This window comes from Hermetia illucens, chromosome 3 (assembly GCF_905115235.1).
Source record: "Hermetia illucens chromosome 3, iHerIll2.2.curated.20191125, whole genome shotgun sequence".
Taxonomy (NCBI): Eukaryota; Metazoa; Arthropoda; class Insecta; order Diptera; family Stratiomyidae; genus Hermetia; species Hermetia illucens.
The window spans coordinates 36,093,341-36,110,651 of record NC_051851.1 but is presented as its reverse complement, the minus strand read 5'-3'; the positions used below and the strand labels follow the sequence as shown (position 1 = coordinate 36,110,651).

Below are 17,311 nucleotides of genomic sequence, written 5' to 3'. Positions count from 1 at the left end.
TGTATTTGAAGGAACTTGCATTTCTCAACGTTTAGGACTAACCCGGCCTCAAGGAGACGTTGAAAAATGTACTCGAGATGGGTTAAGTGCTCAGACTCAGTGGAAAAGGCGACCAAAACATCATCCAAGTACACGAAACAGAAGTCGGGGTTTCGCAGGACTGAATGAATGAACCTTTGAAAGGTTTGCGCCGCATTGCACAATCCGAAAGTCATCCGGGTGAACTTGGAGAGTCCAAAGGGTGTGCATATTGCCGTCTTTGGTATGTCTTCTGGAACTACAGGGATTTGATGATATGCCTTGGCTAAATCCAAGGTCGAAAAGATGCGGCAATTTGCGAGATGATGCGCAAAGCCGTGGATGAACGGAATTGGATATCGGTCTGGAACAGTCTATGCATTTAGCCTCCTGTACTCTCCACTCCAAATTCTTTCCGCGCAATGGCTAGTTTCTGGGGTGGTAGAGGACGCTGAGGAGATTGGGGGACCAGTGGTGTTAATGTGGTGCTGCACATTGTGCTTCACTGGTTTAGAGATACTACACTCGGTAGTAATCTGCCTGAACTTTTGGAGAAGTGCGCGAACACGAGAGTCGGTAATGTCTTCCAAAAGTACAGAAAGATTGTTACCTGGTTGAGATGCCATTCGGCCCGACGAAATAAGGTTGGTCATGTGATCTACAAGAGACTTGGTTTGCAAGTCCATCAGCAACCTATAGTGACACAAGAAGTCTGCGCCTACAATAGGGAAGCTGACATCCGCCAGGATGAAACGTCCTACGCAAGCCAAGACTCACGTCCACTTGCCTATACCCGTAGGTGTTGATTCGGGAGGAATTTGCTGCCGCCAGTTTTAATGGTTGCGGAAATAGCCGATGGTGCCGGGGTACGGGAAGAACCGAAACCTCCGCACCAGTATCTACGAGGTAGTTGCGCCTGCTGAGAGGTTCAAAAATCGTTAGGCGACGTGGCGCTGCGTTCTGGGTGGCCGTCGCCAGGACCCCCCGCGGACCTAGTTTTTCGCGGTAGGCGCGAATTTACACGGAAGCGTACATCTGGTACCTTTATCGCCGAATCTACGATGGTACCAACAAATACTTCGGTCCGTAGACTGTCCTGACGACCTGCTACCCGATCGCCCTTTTCGAGCAGCAGACTGCGAGCGAGCTCGCGACCTGCCGCCCGAACGCTCAGCGTCCAGCGTCGCCCGCATTTCAGTCATACTGGCTGCTAAGGCGGCCATCTTACGATTCAGCTCGCCTAATTCATCTGAAGGCTGCTGAACGGCCGCTATCGTGGGACGCGAGTGCATCTCATGCACCTTGTCTGGTCTTCAGAAGTCGTCGCAGCCAGAGCGATTTCATCAGGTCGTTGTCAATCTTGCCCCCACCCAATTGCCTCATTTCACGAAGCAATTGGCTGGGAGTTCGATCGCCCAACGTCAAACCGGCCAGTAAGTGATCCAGCTTAGCTGATCAGCTCTGTTCTCAAAAAGCTGTAGTAGGCCGACTTTACGATGTCCGCTACCAGGAGGATGGACTCCTCATCCAGGCCCACGATGGCATAGTTGAATTTTGTCGTGTCCGCGTGTCCGGACATCTGGAATTGCGTCTCCGAGGGCGGTCACCTGAGGGTCCGATGGGCCTGCCGCGTCTTTGTTGCCTAGCGACATGACAAAAGCTAAGTCCAACGACGCAAGCTGAGTCGAGGACGCGGCTGTAACGAATTTCAGCAGGCCCTAATTTGACGACTTTAGACCGCACCCCCAAATGCCCGTACGAAAGAGAAAAGAGTAACCACCGACGCACTCCGGAACGGATGCTTGAAGCACAGGCCAAAATAAATAAAAAACTCGCCAAGAGGTCGGTACTCCACCGATGAGTTTTTTTTTTTTTAAAAAGAATATCGTCGCCGTCTCTTGCGGCGGTTTTATGATGATTATTAAGGTTAAGAAAAAAAATTACAAAAAGAATAAAGACTTAACCTATTTAATAATAATATTTATTGTTGATGAGGCGCTTGTTGTTGAATTTGCGTGTGGATTGCCGGTTGCTACGACTGCACTTGAGGTTGTTGTAAATTAACTCGGGTTTGATTGGGCTGAGATGGCTGCTGCTGCTGTAGAGGCGGCTTTTGCTGAAGCTGTTGATTCACCAACGCTGGCCTCTGCACTGCATGGTCGATGATTTCTTGTTGATTATGGTGATGCTGAATTTGATGTGGTTAAAGCGATGGCAGATGCTGCTGTACAAGATGTTGCGTCTGGTTCGAGTGTTGGATCACATATTGCTGTTGCGCTTGGATTTGTTACTGATGCTGTTGGCATTTGCTTAACCGAACTCGGGGTCACCAATTTAGGAATTTACCTATTTATTCCAATTTCAAGTTGCAAATGGAAAGTTCCTCGTGAGCACTAGTGTTCCATGCTACGCTCCAACGTATTTTTGTTTCGGATGTGATTCACCAACTGGCCCAAAACCATCTCTGAAGAATTATTTATAACATTTCGGTATTTTTGAATAAATGAGCATTAGCACTGAATGAAACTCAACTACTTTTTTTCAATTTGAACTTCAGTCAATAATCGAATTTATTGTAAGACGTAGCGAAACACATTATACACGGCAAAACGGTTCTGAACTCTTTTCCAATTATTTCTATTCTGTCCAAATAGTTGGCAAAGGCCTACTTCGCCACGGAGAACATCGCTGATGGCATCTGTCAGTCGAATTAACAACATTCGAAATAAATTTTGAATGTTGTTAACCCTGGTACGCCACAATATCATCGGGATACCTTAGCCTAAAGCAATATGACCGCAAAAATCATGTTGGGATACTAGCCAGATACCCGTTAAAAAGTTTATGAGAAAGGGGAACCGGTTGAAGGTAGGTCCCATATTGCAAAGTTAAATTTGAACATTCAATCTCGCTGGACGATGAAATTAACAAAAAGCCCCATATTTCAACGTAATTGACCTCATAATAGGTACTCAGTTAAAGTTTATTGTACAAAGTCCACTTCCTACCAAGATTTGCAACACTACCACCAGCCATCACACAATCTCATTTCAAACTTAACTTTTATGCTCCCGAAAACGGGGCCATTAAAGTAATCGCTTCTATGGCTCCTCAGATATATAATATTCCTGGGGCCAATTTAAAGAGAATATGTCTACACAAATAACTTGAATGTAAAAGACGCAACTATGTGTACATTACTAGTATCAGGAGAAACCATAAACATGAATAAAATATCCTCAGAGGCAAATTGCTAAATAAAAGACTCACCGCCACTTTTCCATGCTCTAAGCTATGAGTCCCAAGTGATTAATTTTGTGAAATGCTTAATGGAAACAGAGCTTAATGTTCAGAGATAGAATGTAAGGAAATGTTGCATTTAAAATCTCCTTAGAAAGTATGGTGTCAAAGGGAAAATAAACAATAGCAACTTATGTTTCTTAAAAAACAAAATATATTATATAGCTTGCAAGTCCGATTTAACAAGAAATATCACTGTAATAATTGAAATATAAAACGGGACGACACGACCATACATTTTATGTGATTTAAAAATGATTCTCTTTGAAATTTGAAGGCTTTTGATACGGTTGGCTCTTATGTTCTCGAAAATCCTCATCATCATGACACTCCCGAAAGCATTGCGCACAAAATAAATCACCATCACATCCGAGGCATCGAATAGTTGCGTCTTCATTGCAAATTGTGCACCAGGGCAGCTCCTCAGTATCTTTACTTGGCGGCGGTAAGCCACTGATGAGTTCCTTTTCTTCCCGCGACAACAGTGCATCTGGCAGTTTGGCTTCTTCCAAAAACTGGTTAATAAGAAAAGATGGTAGTTGGTGATTTATATAGAATTTAAAAAATGGATAGGCAACACTGAGAAAAAAATTTCAATTCAAAAATAACTAACCTGATCTAGAACCTTTTTAACAGTAACGTCTTCGTCCTCTTCTTTTTCCTCGGGAATATTGACACGTTTGGAGGTTCCTGCTTGGCTACCTTGACTAGGTATAGGATCCCCCTTCAGCAAAGCAAGGCGCCGTTCAATATCAGCAATTGGATCAAGGGCTGTTCCAGCTTGATCGTCAATGCCCCGCTCTTCTACAAATTGTTTCAAAAGGTCATCGATTTTCTCTTTATCAGTGCGCGTATCAGTTGACAGCAAAATATCCTTGTTTGAATACTCTTTGTGCGGTATCCCCTTCAAATTGGATAGACGTGCAGCTAATTCGCTATCGCCAGGCAAAGCTTTTTTTTCATCTTCAGACTCTTTTAGTTTATTCAATTTTTTCGATATAATGTAGTCTAAATTGTCAGCTAATTCATTATCTTCTTCGTCATCATCCTCATTATCATCTTCTGGAGGTTTCACTTCCTTCGCTAAATGTATTGGCTCTAGAGGAGCCGCAAGGCTTTGATTAGGATCATCACTAAGGAAAAAAAATTAATTTTTAAAGTTAGTATATGTCCTAATTTTAAGGATCTTACACTTTTAGGACATCGGAAGCTGTTTTCACTGGAGCATTCTGTTGAAGAAGCTTGTCCTTTTCGATTTTGTCAAAACAACGCAAACACACCTTCAGTTTTGCACCACCACATCGCAGTACCTCGGCCTCCTTTTTTAGGCATTTAGTGCAAAAGGAATACCCACAATTTGGACAACCAACCTTCGGAAAGATGAGATACAATGTTATAGTGTTTATTCAATTTATCAAATAAGTTAACAAATAGAAAGAAACCTGACATCATCAAACTCGGATTCAGAATTATATTTATTCGATCATTTAAACCGCAAATAGATCTTGGCTACTAAACTTAATGAGACTGGTCTGCCATTTTAAGCTTTACAATGGTGTTCCCTTTTTTGAGTGTCCCAAAAACTTTATTTTATGTATTCGGCATCATTCACTAGTTGAACACAACAAACCTAAGACCCCTAGGCCAGCAAATTACCGAATAGCCTGAGCTTCGCTTACCCCCAAACCGAAAAATTATTGATTTCTCAGAAGAGAAAGTTCTTGCCCCACTACAGAATACCTTCCGAACTCCGACTTGTTTTTAACACTGCATTTCTTTCTTTTTTTTCAGCCTTTGTTCCGTTCACAAGCGGGGTCGGCTCGTCGTGATCGGTTTCGCCATTTAGCTCTACCGAATGCCTGAGCTGGGTACAATCTCGAGGCTTTTAAATCCCCATCCAGCGTATCAAGCCACCGTTGTTTCGGACTGCCTTTTGGTCGTTTACCATTGACTTCGATGTTCAGACCAATCTTGGCAAGTGAATCCTCGTTAGCACGAATTACATGACCATACCATCGAAGCCGCCTCGCTCGCAATTTTTCCACGATCGGTGTAACCCCATTTCGGATGTGATCAAACCGGGTCACGGCACTAGTCCAACGCAACATCTTTATCTCCATTACCGCAAGACGCCGTTCATTGTCTTTTATAATCGGCCAACACTCAGAACCATAGAGAGCGACAGGATGGACGACATTGCGGTAAATTTTAGATTTGAGACGTTCGTTCATACGTCGATCACAAAGGACACCAGTTGTGAAACGCCACTTCATCCAGGTTGCGTTAATGTGTGAAGCAATTTCATAACGCAGTTCTCCATTGGCTGATAGCGTTGACCCGAGGTATTTAAATCGCTCAGTTCTGGGCAGCCATCACTAAAAGCCTTAAGGGGGTCATCCCGTGTGTCGGATTCGCCGAATCGAATTTTTTTTTTGCATCAATTGTATCTAGATATAGTGTAGAATATATGGAGAAAGTGATTTTTTGATATTCGGAGTCATTTGGAAATTATAGTGTTAAACATGTCAGACACACATGTCACATTTCACATGCTAGATTTATGTCGATCGCCGTAATAAAGCTCGTATTTATCGATCCGAATGACGTTCGAATGACTTCGCTAAAAGGACAAAAATTGAAGCCAAGGTCGTACATGTTTTTCTTGGAAAAACCTGAGGTTTATGGATTAGGTATAGCAGTTAAAGTTTTATGGCCAAAAATAACATTCTACTTTTTAAATGCGTTTTTCTCGAAACTGCATGTTGAAAATCAGCTGCCACCATAGCCCAAAATCTATCCAATCAAATTCTTTGAAAAACTGGGATAATTGCGATTCGTTCAGTAGTTTTTTTTATTCATTGAAGAAGCCGTGAAAAAACACCAAAATTCGTAAAAAAAAAGTTTAACACGGCTCCAAAAATTTAGCTTTTAATATTTTTTAATAATCCTAGTTTGCGAACTGTAGTTAAGTCTGTATGTTAAAAAGCCGTTTACTTTTTTCTCTAAGATGATCACAGCGCCCTCTAGCATGGCAGCAGAAAAACACCTTTTTTGGAGATGGGTGCATAAATTGCCCTGTATTTCAATAATCAACTATGCTAACGGGGTCGAAAAATTACTATGCACGCTCAAGATATTAATAAATCTATAGTGAAAAATTCGTATTTCTATCTTCATTCAATTCTTCACAAAAAATTTCAAAGAAAAGCCAAAAAACACGGGATGACCCACTTAACGGCAAAAAATCAACCGGACCCGATGACAAAGCAAATATTGTCATCAAAAACCTCCCCAGGGCATCAATGAAGTTCCTTCTTGCAGTTTTCAACAACTGCACCAATAATGGTTACTTTCCCACTACTTGGAAAGTAATAAAAACAATTGCCATTAAGAAAAATGGCGGCTCTCACGAACCATAAAACTTCAGGGCCGTCTCTCTCCTCTCTAACTTAGGCAAGCTTTTCGAAAAAGCATGGACAGTGGGATTAGTCCAACATTGCGATCAGAAAAACATTATTCCGAACCATCAATTTGGGTTCCGAGCAAAGCATGGGACTCAACACGCAACTAAGCTACCTTCACGACTCAATGAGTAGCAGACTTAACGTCAATAACAAACCCACAGTAGTTGTGTGCGTTAGACCTTGAAAAGGTATTTTCAAACCAATCAGCCTTGATTTCCCTATCTCGGTGACCAGACTAATAATAAGTTTCTTCGAAGATAGGCATTTTTACGTCAGCGTGAGAAATGATTATTCCAACCTCCTACCGGTCACTTCCGGGGTACCGCAGGGACCCATTTCAGGACCTACACTCCACAACATTTTCACGGCCGACGCTCATCTTCTCGTCGAGCCTCGACCCGGTAAGGCAGCTAATGCTATCGGGAAATACTTATCAGATCTCTGCATGTACTACCAGACCTGGAGGATAAAAATCAATGAGGCGAAAACACAGGTTATTACTCTTCGGAGAAAATCCAGATACTTGGGATCTAGATCTATCCACAGAAAAGCTAAACGCTTAAAACAACGCTTCGGGAATACCGTAGTGAACAGTTCACAAAAAATGAAATACTTGGGAATGCTATTTCATGAACACCTACGATTCGACCCTCACCTTAATCTTGCAATCAGCAGAGCACGTGGTGCACTCTATTCTTCGTAAAAGAGTAGGACTTTGCAATAAATCTAAGCTGACTTTATACAAAGTCCTCATAAGACCGATTCTTTGCTACGGAGCCCCTACATGGAACTCTTGCTCGACCAAAGCTATGAAGAAGTGCGAGTCCTTCGACCGCAGAATTTTGAGCCACCCGTGTTTTAATATATAATTAAGATAGATAAGCTACATTTAGGCTAGAAATAAGAAACAAACGCTATGTATTAAATTCCAAGTCACTGGTTTTTCAATAAATGATTTTAAAACGAAAAACGAAACGAATCCGGAAAGTACTCTTACCTCTCTTGTTGTACTGCACGTTTGCAGTGAGTCTAATGGTAATAACGGAGTCTAATGGTAATAAATTTCTGCAAGATTCCACATCTGGTTAAAGAGCATCGCATTTATACAGTGCTATGCAGCAACGCGAATTTTCAATATAGAGAAAAAGGATACTTTCAGTGGGCAATTACTTGCATTTCAGGAGAAATTTTTTAAAGGTGGTATTGGGATCGTAATTTATAATCTGAATGCCAAGCGGTAAACTCTGTAAATAGGCGGCTTAGGCATATGATGGAAAGACATGGTCTTAGTAATCGTAATCACAATAGGGAGAGGTTTGTAGACTTCTGCAACCGTCACAGCCACAAATTAAAAATTTTCTCCTGAATATGTGCAATAACAGTTGCTAAAAGAAACCATCATCTGATGGCCTTTTACCCCCGCTTGCAGAGCAGAGCATCGACACCCCAAATTTAATACGAATCATCTTCATGGTCCGACTGTGGTACCAATGGAGAAACTTTCTTGCTGTACAAGGGATACAAACTATAAGTAACTCGCACCCCATGAACTGAAAGTCGTTGCAAGCAGACTTTAAAGCTTCCAGCTCGAGATCGGCCACCGTGAAAAAGTATAAAAAGTACAATATTAATAAAAAGTTCAAAACCGTTTCCGTTAACTTTATTAGAAAATTTATTTTTGGAATATGTATATATATTATATTTCGACGACTACTTGTCGCCTTCCTCAGTACTTGGGTTTGGACGTTGATGATGATGGATCCACACTCAAATAGTCTTGGACCTGCTGTTAAGGAGAAAGCAAAAGAAATTAGATCTGGAGATCTACAGGAAACCGACAGGCACCTACCGAGTTATCCTTAGCACACGTCACCAACCACGTGATCCACCGGATGCTTGCCCTTTCCATTTCCTCGGATGCACATTTTTGAGGTTGCCAGACTGAATGGATGCTCTGACTGAGCCATCAGCAAACGGAAGAGGACGCTTAAGCCACAAACGCTTATGAAGCTGACTCCCAATCAACGGCCCAAACGGAGAATAGCTTTGGAATTCAACGAAATTTCCCTTTCGTTGAAACAAAAACTAGGGAAACATGGTTTGGAGGTCGTGTTCAGCAGCATTATCAGTCATTTCAAGACCCTTCTGGGATCGACCAAGGATCCAATCGATCAAATGACCAAGTACAGGATATATGAAATTCCCTACGCAGATTGTAGAAAAGTATTCATCGGACAAGCCAAAATGAACGTCTTGGAGAGAACCTGAAGGGAGCAGAGTTGGAAAAAAAGGCCGCGGCAATCTTTAGATCGTAAATAGCAGGGCAATATGTCCTAAATAACTAGATCGTTTCCATGGAGAACGTAAGATTCCTGAAGCACGTAAGGTATACAAGGAAGTTAGATGTGGCCAAAAGTCTGTCTTTTAATACTAACATAAATTTGGAGAAAATCTAAGAGGAGGACAAAGGTGTCGGCAGCGTCTGATGAGTTGTCTCTGCCTTGGATGAAACTGTCAGTTTGGGAATTTAGCTACAAATGTTGAAGAAAGTTTTTTTCCCAATTGGTTCGGTCCGACATCAACTGGATGCGGACTGAGGGCTCCCCCAATCCCCAAACAAAATAATATCTGGTGACAAATGCGGACGAGGCGGCAAATGCCCATAGACATGTACATTGTAAAGCTTAGCGTCAATTTCATTGTTCCCGGATAGTCAACCGAGTGAGTCCCTCTAGAAATGCTTGGAAAATACAGTAGAAGAGGAGTGTGGGTTTCTAGGGAAGCTCTAGAGAGAACTGATATACATCGCCAGTGAATTCTTTGATGAATTTCACGAGCTACAGTGCAAGTTTGAATGTTGCCTAGTCCGTTATCATTACAACATTTGGACTGCGCTGCGATGTAGGAGCGTAAACCTCATGTCCGCTGAGAGTCCCTCCTACTTCGAATAGCGTCACTTGATATTGCGGAGAATTAAGATGAGAAGGTCGGGGTGAATTTGCCCCTATTTAGGGTTTCACCTAAAACAAAAGCTTATTTACATCGATCCAATATCTGTCTGTCAGTCCGTCTGTCTACTTATTTCATCCCATTTTTTTGAAAATGAACTAAGTTATTATCATGAATAGGGCCGCAGAGAGAAAACCGGGGCTCGGAGTGAAAATTACATGCAAAAATTATACGAGTATGGGGCCCTATTATCCCTTTTTTCTTTGAAATTTCTACTTCGTACCCTTGGGGCAACTCCGGACGCGGGGAATCCCCCCCCCCTCCTTCCGTGTGAGGCCTAGTCATGAATTTTTTAAGATGTAATCTATAAAACCCTTAGCAGTTAGCATTGACACGGTTTTCTGCACACGGCCCCGGTAAAATTAACAAGACTGACCCTGATCAATATGCGGGCCAGATAAAAGTAGCGGAATGCACATTAATGAAGGCAAAATGAAGTACATGATAGTAAGGACAATACCAAAAACCAAAGAAGCCACAGCATCCAATGAGAACAATAAAGATAGGAGAAACAGTTGATAATTTCGCCTATCTGAAATCCACGAATGGTTGTTGGCCGCCAACAGAGATTATTTCAGCTAACAAAAACTGATTCGTTCGAAAGCTTACTGTACAGGACAATGATCTTGTCAGCCCTTATGTATTCCTCGAAAATCTAAGTTCTTAGCAAGGAAAATTGTGAACTCTTGGCCGCGTTCGAGGAAAGAATCCTCCGAAGAATTTTTAGCCCCCTGCATGAGGATGGACAATTCCGTAGCCCACGACGAAATTTGTGAGCGATACCACGACTGTCAGGTTGTGCATGAAATCCGACCCAATAGTTTCCGGTGGGCGATTCACCGTATGAGTGACGATAATCCAGCCCGGAAATTCTATAAAGACAATATCTATGGTAGAAAAAGAAGAGGTGGCAGACCCTGCCAGAAATGGAGCGATGACGTAGGCCAGGACGCCAAACAGCTTTTAGGGATATCGAATTGGTGGACCTCGGTGCAAAACCGGAATGCCTTGAGTTCCTTACTAAGGCAGGCCTAGACCGGATAATGGTTGTTGCATGGTTGATAACGATGATTTTCTGTTGTTAAAAAGGAGCTCTCCATGCATGGGGATATCAAACTGAAATTGAGATAATTTTCAATATCGGCTGGAAAATCATAAACAGCTCTCATTCTTAGAATCTTCCAAATCTATACCGCAAAATGCATCATATTCTGACATTTGTGAAAATAAGTGGTCCAATCATTTAAGTTCATCATAGGACTAAGAAATATTGTTACAACATAGAACACAATATAGAGCATAATATTGGATAGTTTGACAAAAGCTTGGCATTTTTGTTGAAATTGATTGCACGCTACGAGCGTAGTAAGCTAAAAGCCCATATATAATATCCGACAAAAATATACATAATTTAACTGATATTTTGACACCGTGCTTTGTTTTAGTTGCGACAAAAGTGGGCATATCGTGATTCATGTTGTGATTAATCAAACGTTTCTATTAATTGATGATAATTGATCATAATCCTAGAACAAATCATGCAGCAGATCAACAGAGAGCAGGCTGGCTCACTTTGGATCTTCCTACATTGATCACACAAACACCCTACGAATCATTTTGAAACAGGATCTTCGCTTCACCTGCCCTTCATCAATTTCGAGAAAGCTTTCGATACCGTGAACAGAGAGTGTATTTGATGTGTTCTACGCACGCACGGAGAAACCAATAGCTATCATCAGAGCGACATATGATGACGCGAAATGCCACGTACTGCATCACGGTAAAATCTTGTCACCAATATTATTTCTTGTTATCAGTGAGGTTCTTCATGCTGCCCTGTCCGGACGACTTGGAAGAGTTCAATGGACTATGATATTTTTCCTATTTCGACTATGCTGATGACATCTTTTTGCTCTCTCACCAGGTCACGGGCCTTGACCAAATGGCTCTGGATTTAGAAAGAGAAACAAGTAGAGTTGGACGGAAGATAAACACCAACAACAGTAAGGTTCTCAGTCTGACGAGCCACTGCACTATTCCTATCTGCATTCGTGGACAAAGCATCGAAGGCGTCGAAAAATGTGTATATCTAGGAAGCGTGGTATCTGCCGACGATGGCAACGAAATAGATGATACTCGATGCGCTAGATCCGCTTTCACTGTCTTGTCTAAAATCTGCAAATGCAGTTATCTCAATACCAAGATCAAGTTGAGACGATTCTGTGATAATGTCCTTTCTGTGTTGCTACATGGGAGTAGCACATGGAAAGTGATCCCCACTGTTACTCAAAAGCTGCAAGCCTTCGTTAACAATTATCTTCAATATACGGTATGATGCCAGTTACCCGCGAGTAATGTAATCAGAAGGCAGAAGGGGCAATGGATAAGTCACACATTAAGGAGGTTCGACAATTGCATTGGTGGCAACACCATGCAGTGGAACCCACCCTTCTTCTCCCGAGTGGTCGCTCCAACGGCAGTTACGCAGAACAGTAGAGAAAGAGTGTGGGGGTCCCACGAAATCCTAAAAGCAATTGAAGCGAATTTCAACGGAACGTGTACGATGGCACTTAAACGTGGTTGACGGGGTATGTCCCACCAAGGGATGAATGGCAACCATTTTCCCGTACGATTGGGGCAGTAACAAAAGCAAAAAGCTTAAATACAAAATATTAATGATATTTATTTACCACCTGTTAAAATAGCATTACAAATGTTTACAGTACACACACTTTTGACAATTGTTTTATGATTTCAATTTTGTTTCAGGGTGAATATTTTTTGGAGCCTGAAATGTTTGTGAATAATGAATAATGAAAATAATAATTATACTTTTAAAACTTGGTTTTAAAATCCAAACTAAAGGGTTTACACATAGTTTTGTCATATTCTGACTGAGAGTAATTTCGCTCCGCTCCAGTAAAATCCATTAATTAAGCAATACCAGAATTATCAATTACATAGATTCCTAGATTCCTGTCATTATTTTGCATTAACAATTGCTGAAAGAACTCTAATAAGGCAAATTATAATAACTGAATTTTGAGACTCGAGATCCTAAATAGCCGAGCCCGACAAGTGGTCATCGAGATTAAGCGTTCTAGGGAATGGTTAGTTCTTGGATGGGGATCATCCACATTTTCTTCAATGTTTTGTTTTCTATAGTTAATTGTAAAACTGATTCATAACATAGTCTAGGCCAAAAAATTTTCAAGTTCGTGGACTGAAAAAGTTCATAATTTTTTTGCAAGTACAACATAGAGTTTCATTCTGCATAAATTTTTTTGTCGTCACTATTCATTACACCATCAATTATTACGATTCTATTACTTGAATCAATGGCAATAGCTACCAAAGCTACCATTTGGTTGGTTTTTTGATATTTTTGCATCTAACCCTCAGAGCAGATAAATTTCAATTTGTTGCTGAAAATTCTTTCTTCTCCCTCTTCTTCCTTGACGGTACACTCCGATGTCAGTCCTTGGCCTGCAGAAGTCTTTGTCTCGCTGATAATTGCCTGTAAAAATTAAAGAGAGATACATATTTATAAATTTAGTTACCCTCGCGACTTTCAAATAGTAAAACAGCATCAGTACTTTTATGAAATTACAAAAATTATAAAGTAACTCACATTTTTTCAATCATAAGTTATCCATCCAGATTGCATTCGCATATGCGTTTTATACACATTGTCGTTGTTCACCGTTCTGGCTCACAGAATTTATTTCAACCACTATAAAATCTTGGTCAATTCACTTTATTCACAAGTTCTCAGACGACTTTTCCCACCTATCACTTGATTTTTTTAACTTTATGGTCAACAAGTACCGGATTTCTCAACTCTCCACCACCTAGAAACGACATTTTATGTAAAAGTGGCTCATTTTGCCAAAAATCCGACTTTCAAATTGCCCTTTTGCAGAAGTGCCTAAACAAAAAATTTACCTACCTTTCTTGAGAATTCATAATATAGAAATGGGATAATCCCTTCAACCTCACATAGAGGTAGATAACAGCGACCCATATAAAGTTAGGCAGGCCTGACGAGGGAGACAAGAAGGGCCCAGAATAGAAATTTCATTGAAAAATATAATATGTGGGACGTATAATTTTCACAACGACGATTTTTCCGCATAATTTTCACTTTGAGCCCGGACCTTCTGCTGGGGCCCTGCTATCAGAGCTTTCAGGTTATATCGCGTAATTGACCCTGTATGTCAACTCTCAATAAGGATTCCATTCTAGGTTATGTGCCCTGATTTGTCATGCATTTTAATAAAACGTATTTCATGTTAAATTTGTGTATTTTCGTGGAATTTGTTATTATTTAATTAAAAAAATCATTTTTTAAGGTTTTGTGTAAAACAAAATCTTATTAAAATCGATTTACTGTTTGCCACATGCACTTTTCTCCAAAATGCCTGAACCGATCCGGACGAAATTTGGTGGACAGATGAGAACTATGAAATTCCATGCACACAGCGAGTGACATAAATTTAGGTGGAGTTTAAAGAGGGCTCTCCAGACATGCAAAGGGGGGATTCAAACAATTTTTTCACCGGATATAGTCGTATAGGGTATCAAATGAAAGGTCTCAGTACTCAGTACTTTCCGCAATTGATATTAGTTTTGTTGTGGATTGCAAAGTGCGCGAGTGCGGAATCAAAATGTATGCACTTAAAGCGAGACAGGACTCATTTTCGGAAACTACCCAAAACCAAAAATCCGAGAAAAATCAGGGTGTGCGCTTAGATGAAATCTAGGCCTCAAAATATGTCCCACTCCAATACTACTAATATATATTACCGACTTTTAGAAATTTACTGAAAAACCCTCCTTAAATTCCTTCCTTCCTTCCAAATTGTATATAATTATGTATCAGTATAGAGGACAATATTTCGTATACGGGTGCCAAATTTCATGGAAATCTGGCCATTAACGCCAAAGTTATAGCAGTTCAAACTTAGCAATCTCGCTTCCAAAGCCATGCAAATAAGATGCTAATGTCATAATTAACGGGAATAATTGACAATCGCGTGAAATATTAAAGTCGCACTCATGGAAAATCTACTTTTCTCCAGTCCTTTTTACGATTCTGTGTGAAACACTTATGTGAAATCTAAGCCTCGAAAGATGTCCCATTCCAGTATCTGCTCAAATAAACTTACTAATAGTATATATCAACTTTTATAAATTGACTGAAAAACTCCCCTTAAGTTCATCCTAGGAGTACTAAATTTTGTATCAGTATAGAGAACAGTAAATCCACACATAAAAAATCTTAAAATTTAAGCCAATAAAATTTTGTTAATAATAATGGGATTTACTCCAAACTGTGAAATAGGCTCTGGATTATGTATGTACTTAAGGAGTTTTCCTATGTGACGCCCGATATTTTAACCTTTCTTTAGAATTTCTTTGCCAACAAAACAAGAATGTAATCTTTTCAATACTTTCATATAGCCGACCCTGCTTGTGAACGGGACAAAGGCTGAAGAAGAAAAAGATAGAGAACAGTATCGTGCATACGCATGCCATGTTACGGAAATTCGACTATTAGTGTCAAGGTTATAGCAGTTCAAACTGATCAATTTCGTGCGAATTTACCGCTTCCTAAGCCATACAAATAAGCTTCTGACGTCATAATTAACGAGAATAATTGACATTCGAGTGAAATCTAGTTCTGTCCAGCCCTTTTTTAAATCTGATGTAGGTTAAGTTCTTTGCATTTGCTAATAATATTAAATTCCGAGTGTGAAGCGTATGAGGTTGACTATTATCAACACAATGCTTTCCATCAAATGATTTATTTAAATCGTTTTCTAAAAACTAGAGGGCAATGAAACTAGGTGACACGGAGCTGTCATGCACTCGTCGCTCCTCACATCTTCTTTTTCTTCAGCCTTTGTCCCGTTCACAAGCTGGGTCGGTTTGTCGTGATCGGTTTCGTCATTTTATTTTATCAAATGTTGTCCGGATAGCTGAGTGGTTAGAGCGCAAGGCTGTCGTACGGAAGGTCGCGGTTCAAATCTCGCTGGTGGCAGTGGGATTTGTATCGTGATTTGACGTCGGACACCAGTCGACTCAACTGTGAATGAGTACGTGAGTCAAATCAGGGTAATAATCTCGGGCGAGCGCAATGTTGACCACATTGCCTCCTAGGGTACCGTTACGGTCTTGAATGAAGTGCTCTAATACACTTCAATGCCCTGATCCAACATGGATTGTTGCGCCAACGATTATTATTATTATTTTATCAAATACCCGATCTGGATGTAGCTTTTAAATCCCCATCCAGCGTATCAAGCCATCGTTGTTTCGGCTGGCCTTTTGGTCCCTTACCGCTGACTTCGATGTCCAGATCAATATTGGCAAGTGAATTCTCATTAGCGGGAATTACGTGACCATACCATCGAAAACGCCTCAAACGCAGTTTTTCCACGATCGATGCAACCCCATGTCGATCGCAGATATCCTCATTTCGGACGTGATCAAAACGTGTCACGCTACCAGTGCAATGCAACATCTTCGTCTTCATTACCGCAAGGCGCCATTCATTGTCTTTTATAGATGGCCAACTGTCAGAACTATAGAGAGCAGGGAGACGGACGATGTGGTAAATTTTAGATTTGAGACGTTCGCTGATACGTCGATCACAAAGAACACCAGTTGTGGAATGTCACTTCTTCCAGGTCGCATTAATGCGTGAAGCAACTTCAAAACACAGTTCTCCATTGACTGATAACATTGAACCGAGATATTTAATTCGCTCAGTTCGGGGCAGGTTAGAGAAGCTGACAGCACTGAGCAATTTAAATATCCCGAGTCAATACTGTTAGCCAATGGAGAACTGCGTTATGCTTCTCACATAGGGAAACACAAAACCTTTTATACCTAAAGCGTCAAGCTTCCGATTTCCCACTTGTTTTAGTCTTATTTTGGGCCATTGTACCAGAAGCCATCATCAAATCGCGGGGCCACGGAAACCGTAACTCCCACACCAACCTCTAAACACTTTGGACCTTTCATTTGTAGCATGAAAGATAAGTCTCAAATTAAGAGTTCTTGGAAAGAGATTACTTCAAACCCAGTCAGAATTTCCATCCATTCCAGCAGAAACTTTTTATACAGAACCTATGCCTAGATGATCCCCATTTACTGGCTTACCATGGGGTAATAAATAAGCCAATGAAGATTTCACTTTACTTTAATTAGCTTAGCTGATATAAATCTAATTAAGACAATTCAAGTGCAAAAATTTGATTCTAAAAAGGTGCATTTTGTGCTCTCACCTCTTTACAGAAAAATCCGTAGCGCTTTGTGCACGAAGTACATGCCATTTTGATCGAACAACTATCCTCAAAAGTATTTAGACTAGAACATAATCACGTCAGGAATGTATGACAATTAAACAAATCGAAGATAATATTGCAACATCCACCCTCAATTTACTTATTATCTTTGTTGTCATAAATACTCTTAGCTGTCAACTCGCAGCTGATAAAATTGTACAAGAGTTT

At 40.7% G+C, this 17,311-nt stretch overlaps 1 protein-coding gene and 1 long non-coding RNA gene across 2 annotated transcripts; both read right to left on the bottom strand.

The window, feature by feature from the left end:
* Positions 1-3,449: 3,449 nt before the first annotated feature.
* Positions 3,450-17,288, bottom strand: LOC119650674 (abscission/NoCut checkpoint regulator). Its single transcript, XM_038053626.1, has 4 exons — positions 17,084-17,288; positions 4,510-4,688; positions 3,932-4,451; positions 3,450-3,833 (listed from the first exon to the last, which is right to left on the bottom strand). Exons 1-4 carry the CDS (start codon positions 17,129-17,131, stop codon positions 3,567-3,569), a joined length of 1,014 nt encoding a protein of 337 aa, XP_037909554.1. The 5' UTR covers positions 17,132-17,288; the 3' UTR covers positions 3,450-3,566.
* On the bottom strand, positions 12,567-14,148 carry LOC119650676. Its single transcript, XR_005249350.1, has 3 exons — positions 13,741-14,148; positions 13,423-13,642; positions 12,567-13,308 (listed from the first exon to the last, which is right to left on the bottom strand). It is a non-coding gene; the product is annotated as an uncharacterized LOC119650676 (long non-coding RNA).
* Positions 17,289-17,311: the final 23 nt, after the last annotated feature.